This window comes from Polypterus senegalus, chromosome 11 (genome assembly GCF_016835505.1).
Source record: "Polypterus senegalus isolate Bchr_013 chromosome 11, ASM1683550v1, whole genome shotgun sequence".
NCBI lineage: Eukaryota > Metazoa > Chordata > Cladistia > Polypteriformes > Polypteridae > Polypterus > Polypterus senegalus.
The window spans coordinates 17,023,650-17,034,424 of record NC_053164.1 but is presented as its reverse complement, the minus strand read 5'-3'; the positions used below and the strand labels follow the sequence as shown (position 1 = coordinate 17,034,424).

The 10,775-nt window shown below is 38.8% G+C and overlaps 1 protein-coding gene across 1 annotated transcript in view; it reads left to right on the top strand.

Moving 5' to 3' along the window:
* The first annotated feature begins 909 nt into the window (after nt 1-909).
* Nucleotides 910-10,775, top strand: part of ccdc61 (coiled-coil domain containing 61) — a 45,277-nt gene continuing 35,411 nt past the window's right edge. Inside the window, exons 1-2 of the mRNA XM_039768097.1 lie at nt 910-1,147; nt 6,292-6,504. Of these exons, the coding sequence (XP_039624031.1) occupies nt 6,354-6,504 (151 nt within the window). The 5' untranslated portion in view covers nt 910-1,147; nt 6,292-6,353. The remainder of the gene's footprint in view (nt 1,148-6,291; nt 6,505-10,775) is intronic.

The window sequence follows — 10,775 nt, the reverse complement described above, 5'->3', positions numbered from 1 at the left end:
ACCCTCATTTGTCTCCCAGCAGACCATTACACTGATTGATAATTTTGTTGAATAAATGACTGAAAACACAATTGTTTTCTTATGTACACGTATATCACATCACCTTTATCTGTAGACACTGTTTGCCTTTTCAAATACGTTCCAAAAGTCAGCAATGTCCATGGATTGTACTTCTTTTATCACGGGACTGTAGCTGTTTCTAATTCACATAAAAGATGAAGTCACTCATTATTCGACACGGTTGGTAGAAAGAGGTTTTCCAGAATAAAACCATAGCCACTAGATGGCCCTACATCCCCTAACTTACCTCCATCAAGTAAAAAAAAAAAAAATCTAATTCTAATCTAATATTTCGTTCGGTAGAATAGCCATTTACTCGCAGATAATAATAGTAAACACTGAATAATCTAAATTACTTGACGAAACAATAAAAAGAGAAGTGCTCAAACCCGACAAACCTGCGTTGTTGCAACTACACGTGAATCAAAAAATTAATTTGATGGGTCATTTTCATGCCATTTGCTGAATAAAGGTGTTTCAGAAAAAATGCAAATATACGTTTAGAATACAATCTATACAGCGGAAGTGTTAAACTGAACAAAAATTAAGAGGCAGACGCGGTAAACTATGGCGCCACCGCGTGCTAAGCTGTAGCAAGTTTCCTGCATAATACCCAGAAATACATTTCCCACAATACTTTGGTACGGCGCGAGTGCGCTTCGTGGTATTTCGTCCAATGACGGTAGGTGTTTCTTTGTCGCCGATAAGACTGTCATTTATTTCCACCAATGATTGACGGCGTCTTTCGGTTTTAGTTTGCAAGAGGTCAACAAAATCCCACCCTATGATTGAGGGGCGACTTATATTTATATTGACGCGGAAATGAGCCACACCTGGAAGAGTCTGCGAACGGTTTCGCCAATCAGAAGTGTCCTAGGGCGGGGCCACTAACTCCCGGTTGTTCCCCCGCTCGCATCAACAGAAGCAACGGACAGAAAGAAAGGAGGAGGCGGAGGAGGAGCGACACCGTGCTGTTGGTTTTGAATATTCTTAGTTACTATCTCGTTTAATTCAAGGTCTATAGGGTTTTAATTTGTGATATAATTGAGCGGTGCATCAACAAGATTTTGGGTTTCGAAGAAGGCAGGTGGGTAAAGAGGTGTCTTGTGTAACTTTAACCGACGGCTTTGAAGTCCGGAAAGTTGAGGATTAGACAGAAGCTACTGTGCCATTTAACTTACCGTAACATTATTCTTTAACCTCTTTGGAATTATGGCATTGTATTGCTTTTTCCCTGTGCTTTACCGTGTGTCGTTACAAGGCTTTGTTCTGTCTTCGTTTTATTATCGCGATATGTAGCTTTGTTTCATATAGTTCCTTTAATAACGGGCATGACCGCAAGCTTCTTACCGAATCTCTTGAGTCTATTTTTCATCTTTTCTCTTTTATAGGAACTAAGACTTCATAACACTGCATCACCGTACATAATTACAACATGGCATGCACAGAAAGCACCATACATCATATACAGTACACAGAAATATTAAAGTCAAAAGCGATTTGTAAACTGCATCTACTGACTTGATTTTTTTTTTGTCAGATCTGGCCACAGTTGTTTTCTGTGTACCGGGGATTTGTACCTGGCGATAATCCTCAGGGTTTCTTGTACGTGGATTGTGGGGTTTCATCCATTCAGTCTTAAGAGTGCCAAGAGGCTTGTACTCTGAAGTACACAAGACAAATTGTAGGAACCAGCATGGATCAGTTTTTTATATGTTTTACTTTATTGTTATAAACGGATAAGAAATGAAAATATCAAATTGATGTAACTTTGACAGATGTTCCACTTTACAGTTAGGCCAAGGACTTAGACACACAAAAATATAATCGAATCAGGATGAGCGGATCATGGTGAATCTAATGGGAGCTCAGTGTGTATTTCACTTTGCATGAATCTTTTACCATCACAGCCAAGTAAATGGGGCATTGATTAGCTTCTCCAGGACACCAGAGATCATGAATTTACTAATAGGTTTGTGACCTTGTGCAGATTTTTTTTTTTTAAATGTTTGTCAAACGACATGATTAAACCATAAATGGGCAGTACAGTAACCTGGGTCCCTCATGACAATTATGAGAAATGGACACATTAATACATGCAGTTCTGCTAAGAATATGTGGTACAGAGCAAGTACATAGAAACGTATTAAAGAAAAGTATGGAAAAATAAATAGGCCGTCTGGTGGTTATTGGTGGAGCCTCACAATCTGGGAGCCCAGGCGCGCTCTCTGTGGAGTCTGCATGTTGCATTTTTTTTTTTTTTGGGTTAGGTTTAGGGTTAGGATTAGGGTTATGCCGGTTACTACTAATTCCTCTCATTAGTGATAATAGATATTTATGTGTTTTGATTTTCTTGAAAAGTGCTATTTAAATGCAATGTTGTCTTCTTCTATGTATATACTGTATCTACATCTATTATAGATAAAAGATGCACGTATCATCTACAATTTATTTCTGAGCTTTTGTATCTTCATCAGAAGGATTAGACATAAATAACGGCATTTCATGTGGAAATAGGAGGGAGTCGGAGATGGCATAGTGGCTCAGCTCTGAGCTGGACATGAGCAGAATGTGTCACGTGTTAATCAGGTTCACATTTATGAACCACATCTCACCAAACTCTCATGTTTCCTCTTGTCCTGACTCGAGTTACTTTCCAATTAAACTTGTGTCCGGATGAGTCAATGTGACTGCACACTATTTATTTATTGCTTGTGGATCTTTCCTCTTTAAATAGATAGATAGATACTTTATTAATCCCAAGGGGAAATTCACACTTTATAGCATTTTGATGGTCCTGGATACGCGCCTCCAGTTTTCTAGAAGTTTTTCCTCTTTGTGTGGTAGTGCACTCATTACATGATACAGTGCAAACTGTTCATACATAACATTATGCATAAGAAAATTCTTTGTAATTTTTGTGTTGTTCAAATACATTAGTATAATCAAGAACCATAAATCATTTTGAGTGTATATACCATTTAGTGAAGGTGTGCCGTCGGCTAATCCTCCATCGGATTGTGTTGAGCTAACAGTATCACAAGATCCTGGATGCTTTTAATGACGGTGTCTCCACATTGTCGTAATTTAGTAAAATGACCGACATTGCTGGCAATGCATGCACTTAACCTTGTCATCCTCAATAAGTTCGTAGTGAGTTTTGGGTCATGCTTTTAATTGTAGAAGCCATGCCTTTTCAGCTTCGGTTTTCCAACTACCTGACATTCTCCTTGAAGATTTGTTGATATATTTATGGGAATCCATTCTCCTGTGTATTTGCGCAATGTTTCCCGTGCCACTAGTGGTCACACAACTCCAAGGCGTATTAGATCCACGCTGTACTTATAAGTTGGCTTAGGTGTTCTTGTCTTGAAATGGCCAAAGAATTTAATTTTCAAAACACTTGGTTCCAAAATGCCTCTTTCTTACGCCAGCGCTGTTGTTTGCTATGAGGTCGTAATTAAGGTTTATTCTGGTGGCTGTTCCATGAAGGCCATGTCCATGTAAGCATTGCTCCACCACCCCTTGCTCTGTAGGCCCTGTGGGTTTTACTTTGCCTGCCTGCTCTGGTTTCTCGGTCTTTGCGATCTTGGCTTGACCTCACAGTTCCCCCCCACTGCCATTTCTTAATGACATTACAGATTGTGGACGTTTCTAGCTGAAAGCACTTTGATATTTTTTAATAGCCCTCCCCTGCTTTGGTTGGCATCAGTTAGTTTAATTTTCAGATCCTCAGTCTGTTGTTTAGAGGCGCCCATGGTTGTGGAGTGTTGGAAAATGTTTGATAAATCAAAAAATATATTGGGTTTTGGAACCACCAACAGTTCCTAGTAACAGTTCTTGACCAGGCTAACACTTGACAAGCTAAGCCAGACTAATAAGCTAACAAGTTCTGAGACCTTACAAGTGAAAGTTTGCCCAGAACTGTGTATTTATAGGTGAGGTTCAAAGACAACAATTATTACTATAAAGGAAATGTTATGGATTGTGCTGGCAGTGTAAAATAAATCCATGCATTAGTTTTAATTTAAATATTCTTAAGTGGAGTAAAACAAAAAAATAAAAGGCAGTTTGAGAGTTGTATCATTCAGCAATGTGGTTAACGCCAAATCTAAATGAAGGAAATCTGGTGAGATTTCTACAACAACATTTATTTCTATAGCACATTTTCATACAAACAGTAGCTCAAAGTGCTTTACATAATAAAGAATAGAAAAATGAAAGACACAATAAGAAAACAAAATAAATCAACATTAATTAACATTGAATAAGAGTAAGGTTCAATGGCCAGGGGGGACAGAAAAAACAAAAAAAATAAAATCTGTAGAGATTCCAGACCATGAGACCACCCAGTCCCCGCTGGGCATTCTACCTAACATAAATGAAACAGTCCTGTTTGGATTTAGGGTTCTCACGGAAGGGCTTGATGATGATGGTCACGTAGACTTCTGGCTTTTAATCCATCCATCAATGTTGGAACATCATGAAGCTTTGAGTAGGTGGTGGTGGCGCAGAAAAAGAAACAGAAAAGAGAGTAGAGGTCCGTACGGATTTTGGAGCCGCTGTGAATAGTTATTATGAAGAATTGAACATACAGAGTATCAGGATTAAGTTAAATTGAAGTTATGAAAAGGCCATGTTACAGTAATGTGTTTTCAGCAGTGTTTTAAAGTGCTCTACTGTATCAGCCTGGTGAATTCCTATTGACAGGCTATTCCAGATTTTAGGTGCATAGCAGCAGAAGGCCGCCTCACCACTTCTTTTAAGTTTTGCTCTTGGAATTCTAAGGAGACACTCATTTGAGGATCTGAGGTTACGATTTGGAATATAAGGTGTCAGATATTCCAATATATAAAATGGGGCGAGATTATTTAAGGCTTTATAAACCATGAGCAGAATTTTAAAGTCAATCCTGAATGACACAGGTAACCAGTGTAGTGACATCAAAACTGATGAGATGTGCTCGGATTTTCTTTTCCTAGTTAGGATTCTAGCAGCTGCATTCTGCACTCGTTGCAAACGATTTATGTCTTTTTTGGGTAGTCCTGAGAGGAGTGCGTTACAGTAATCTAGTTGACTGAAAACAAACGCGTGAACTAATTTCTCAGCATCTTTCAGTGATATAAGAGGTCTAACTTTACTTATGTTTCTTAAGGGAAAAAATGCTGTCCTAATGATCTGATTAATATGTGATTTAAAATTCAGATTACAGTCAACAATCACCCCTAAGCTTTTTACCTCCATCTTGACTTTTAATCCTAATGTATCCAGTTTATTTCTAATAGCCTCATTGTATCCATTATTGCTGATCACTAAGATTTCAGTTTTCTCTTTATTTAACTTGAGAAAATTACTATTCATCCATTCTGAGATACAAGTCAGACATTCTGTTAGTGAATCAATAGAATCGGGGTCATCAGGTGCTATTGATAAGTACAGCTGTGTGTCATCTGCATAGCTGTGGTAGCTCACGTTGTGCCCTGAGATAAAGTACTATAGGACTATGCCACACTGACAAAAAAGCCTCCAACATCCCATGACTCACAACTGGACAATCCGCTTAGAAACTGGATAGATTGATGTCTCGGTGATAGCCCCAGTGGTCGGTTCTTTGCTTATAGATGGCATTATTAAATAGACGGAAACATTTTTAGGAAGGCATTGACATGAAAAGCTGCAGTGACAGGTGTACATGACCTTATAGCTGGGGCTAATAATTAGGACATCACGTTAAAGGAATACTTTGGACCTTTGCATTGAAATTGATTGAAATTAATGGTGTGTGTGTAATGCTTAGAAATTAAATAACATTTCAGCAGCAATTGTCTGAGAGACAAGAGAATGTCTGCTGACTCTGCTTGAGTTTTGGGTACAAACTAAGTATCCTTTAAATGTGCAGTGTGAAGAACAACAACAGTGTCGAGCAGAACTAACAGCGAAGATAACTAAATACAAATGTGTTTGCTGAAAATGAGACCTGTAAAAACATCCTTGAAAAATCAGACAGGTTTATTATGGTAAGCCAATTAACCCGTGGAATTCAAGTGCAAGAATCTGTAAACTGTTAAAAGTATGTCAGATTGGATGAACTAAATCGAGCAATTGTCTGGTTGATTCATCTGGTTATCTTGCTTCTGGTCATTCAGTGAGACCTACACCACTCTGCAGAAATGGCTATACCTTATTTTCTCTGTGTTTTTCTATCTGTAATTCCCGTCTTTGTGGTTTCAGGCTGACCTTTCCACATTGCATCTCTTCACCTGCCCCACACAGGTGTAAGGGGCCTGCAGGGGATGCTTGGAAGAATGGAAACTGTGCAGAAAGAACTGGTGTTCCAAGGGACAAAATACTCCATCTTGGTGTCATGGGGAGAGGACTTGTTGGAGGTGGAAGTGTCGAACACCGTTACCACGGAGCAGTGGGGGGCGGAGTTTAGCCCAGAGTGTGAGTAGCAAACTAAATTGAACTACGTGGTGTGTGGTTGTGAGCAAGTCTGTGTATATCACGGGTGTCCAACTCCGGTCCTGGAGGGCCGCAGTGGCTGCAGGTTTTCATTTTCTTCTTTATTAGTGACAAGTTTTTGCTGCTGATGAACTTCTTTTGCCTTCGTTTTAATTAACTTGACTCCGCCCCCCCTTAGTTGGGCCTTTTTCCTTAACTAGCAGGCAAGCAATAATAAGCCACATGACCAGCTCACCTGTGCCCATCACATAACATCTGAAAATAAATAAAGGTGAAGGTCTCAGTAAGGTTGATCTCTCAGGTCACCAAAACATTTTGATGACGTTCTTACAAAAAAACTGAAAAATCAACAGTTTTGGAAATGTCTGCTGTGGCAGAATGAGGGCAGCAACAAGCCGTGAAATTAAATAACGGGTTTAATTACCAGCAAGAATTGGCTTCTCATTAAGAGATTGTTTGGAGTTTGAAATCCCAGTTTAGCTGGTCATCTGTTGGCTTGTTTCACATCTCATTTCTGTTTGGTTGCCATTTAATGAAGAAATTAATCAATTCAGAGGACTGAATCCTTAAAAACAGGGCTATTAAAATGAAGGGAAAAGGAGTTCATTAGCAGTGAAAACTGCTCACTGATTAGGAAAAGGGTTAGAATGAAAACCTGCAGCCACTGCGGCCCACCAGGATTGGAGTTCAACACCCCTGGTGTATATACAGCAGTGCTTCCCAATGTCGGTCCTTCGGACCCCCGGTGGCTGCAGGTTTTTGTTCCAACCAGTTTCTGTTTTTAATTGGACTCCTGGGCTAATTAAGTGATGTGTTGTTTCCCCAAGTGCTGTGTTTTGGGAACAATACAGAAATTAGAAACTAAGTTTGGTAAAAAAAATATATATATATCTAGAGTGGTACCTTGAGATACGAGTTTAATTCATTCCATGACCAAACTTGTAAGTCAAAATGCTCGTATCTCAAATCAATTTTCCCCATTGAAATTAATTGAAATGAGATTAATTTGTGCCAGCCCCCAAAAAAGCACCCCGATTTTTTGTTAAATGTTTTCAACATAAGAAAAATGTATTTATAATGAACAAATATTGTATACAAACAAAATAAAACCTAATTCATAAAAGAGAATCTAAAGAAATTAACAGATGATGGCAGAGCCAATTAGCGTATTGTAATGTTTTTTTCTTTCACTTTTGCTTAACTTAATTTTCTTCTTCACTAGTTTTTTTTTCTTTTTTGCCACGCTTTCGTCACTTTCATTCGCATGGCGTTTCAATAGAAACCTGTTCAAGGAGCTTTGTTTCTTCCTGCCCTTTAGAATGTTTCTGAAATTGGTTAGGCAAGTGTCATTAAATAGCACCGCTGCACGATCAGTTGCAACTTTTTCAAGGTGTGTCTTTTCAATAAAGTCCAAAACTTTTTCCCACATTGCCAACACTCCTTTATCACACTTGAAGAGATAACCTCCTTCACTTCTGGCTCCTCTGCGATACCGATCTCCTGCAGGACCTCCGTATGTTGCTGTGTCTGCAGTTCGGTCAACTCCCCCATCGTCAGTTCCTTGGAATGTGCAGCGACAAGCTCTTTGATGGCTCGTATTTCGAATTTTTGGCTCGTAACTGGAGGCAAAAAATCGACCTAGTGACGGCTCATATCTCAAAAAATCTGTATGTTGGGGCACTCGTATCTCAAGGTACCACAGTATGTTAAAATGTACCAAGCAGTTATATGGGAATAATGTATTTTTTTCTTTGTAACAATATTTTCTTCTTGATTTTCAGTCTACTTTTCTAGGTTTTCTAATTTTATAATTAATCCATTATTTACTAATTAGTGGGTCTGACGCTAAAGTAGCTGCAGCCTTTGATTATTCAGTGTCGTCTATCCAGGTGTCTGCTCTGCTCATTTTTAATTGTCATTAATAAGACACAACGGATGGGGAAAACTGCACAGAGTAAGGGCAAAATATAATGAAACCAACAAAAGAGAGTTAAGCCTTTAAATCTAGAGCAAAAGCAGAAATATTTATAAATGTCTTATTAATGTAAAAATCATGTTGCTGTGCTTTACTGAATGTAGAATAAAATAAAAATAATCCCAGCTAATTTAAATGAGCTCAGTATTATCAGTTGTTGTCCCTGATTAGGAATCTGGTTGGAACAAAAACCTGAAGCCACAGGGGGCCCTCGGGACCGAGGTTGGGAAACACTGATATACCGTGAATTCAGAAAGTATTCTGAACCATTTACTAGTTTTACTTTTTTGTTGTTGTAATAGACAGTAAGTTTTAGTATATAAGTTGATGATACTTTTGTTAATACACTGTGCCCTCCATAATGTTTGGGACTGAGACACATTTGTTCCTTGATTTATCCCTCTTCTTCACTGTTTAAAATTACAAATACAACAATTCAGATGTGCTTAACGTGCACTTTTCAGACTTTAATTATGTATTGCAGTTGCAAATGACAGCAGTATTTTTAACATCAAGTAAAAATGTGATTTTACCCTCAAACATTATGGAGGGCACTTCCTAATTTTAAAAAGGTTTAACCTGGCACGGAAGCTGTACTAGGCAGTCCTTGCTCAGGCACATTTACGACTTTAACCCATGTTACATTACAAAACTTTTCCTGTGATTTTCAGTCATAGCCTTTATTTACATAATTCTAGCCAATTGGCAGCAGGCTCCCCTAAAGCCAATCATCTAATGTGACAAACCTAACGACTGTGATCAACTGGTCTGACAGGCTAGGATAAAATCCAACACATTTGATTTTCTCATTCAGTCAGGTGGGCTATGTTCGCAGGAGAGTTGACAACCAAATTAACCAATGAATGTTCATTCGGAAGTACACTGCATAGAATGTAGCTATGGGGTATAAGGAACTTGTGTGTTTTGAACCTCACAAATGGAGGAGAAGCTCATCTGTCTGATTTCTCATATTTTACATACAATAACAGAACAGAAAAAAAAGAATTAAAGGGCAGAGATGATGGCTCTGTCTACCTCTCTTGGATGGTCAGACAGATGCATTGGAGTAAGGTGAGGTGTAGTTTGACTCAAATATGAAGTATTGAATGCCTACAGTCTGGTTATTCAGTCTGGAATCATCCCGAGTTTATCGAGTGTGCATTTTTGGCATTCATTCTACAATTGCACACGTGATTTGGCTACTTTTTTTTTTTTTTTTCTTCTAAAGCCATTATGGCAGACTTTCAACAGACAATGATGATCATATTTTTCAACATTAACGGACTCGTTAATAAAGAGTTTGTTCCCAAAGAGCAGACTGTTAAACTGCGACATAACATTGAACCACTGAGACATCTATGCAAAACCATCAGGAAAAAAAGAGAAGTGACGTGACCATGACAATGACCATGCACCTCCACACACCGCATTGTCAGTCAAAAGTTTTGACCCAAAAAATGTGGTGGTTGATTTACATCCCCAATATTTGCCAGATTTTTTCTCTGACTTCTGTTTTTTTCCTGAAATTTAAAATTAAGACTGAATGGAAGAAGGTTGACAACCATGGAAGGAATCCGGGGAAAAAACACAGGAGGTTCTAGACACAGTAACAAAAGATGAGTACAGGAAGTGTTCACAGTGCTGGGACAAGTGTGTTACATCTTAAGGACAGTATCTATCCTATCCATCTATCCATCCTATCTATCCATCCTATCTATCCTTCTATCTATCCTATCCTATCCATCTATCCTATCCATCTATCCATCCTATCTATCCTTCTATCTATCCTATCCTATCTATCTATCCTATCCATCTATCCATCTATCTATCCTATCTATTATATAGTGCCGTTCACATCTATCTATCATGGCTGAACTCGCTGCAGCTTTTAACCCTTTGTAAAGTGTCGTCTGTCAGGCAATACACTATTGGCTGTCAGAAAAAGGGGAAAGCACAACGGAGTTGGAAAATCAGTGTTTACTTGGTAAATGTGACATGGGCTTCAGTTTTCAGCCCTGAAATTTAACATGGTGCAGTGATGAGTCACGTAATGTGACATTGCTTTTACCAGCTCAGATAAGGCTATTAACCATGCAGGTGTCTGGCCCTTAGCTGAAAATACCAAATCGGAACAAGCAGGAACTGATTGGCTGGGGCTGGACACCAGAGTTGAAAGCTTTGCATCAGTCTGATTGTAACTGATTGCTGTAACTCCTGCTGCCTGGTGAATGTGAAGCTGCTGCTCTTGTCATAGTTGGACAGGTGCAATTTATATCCC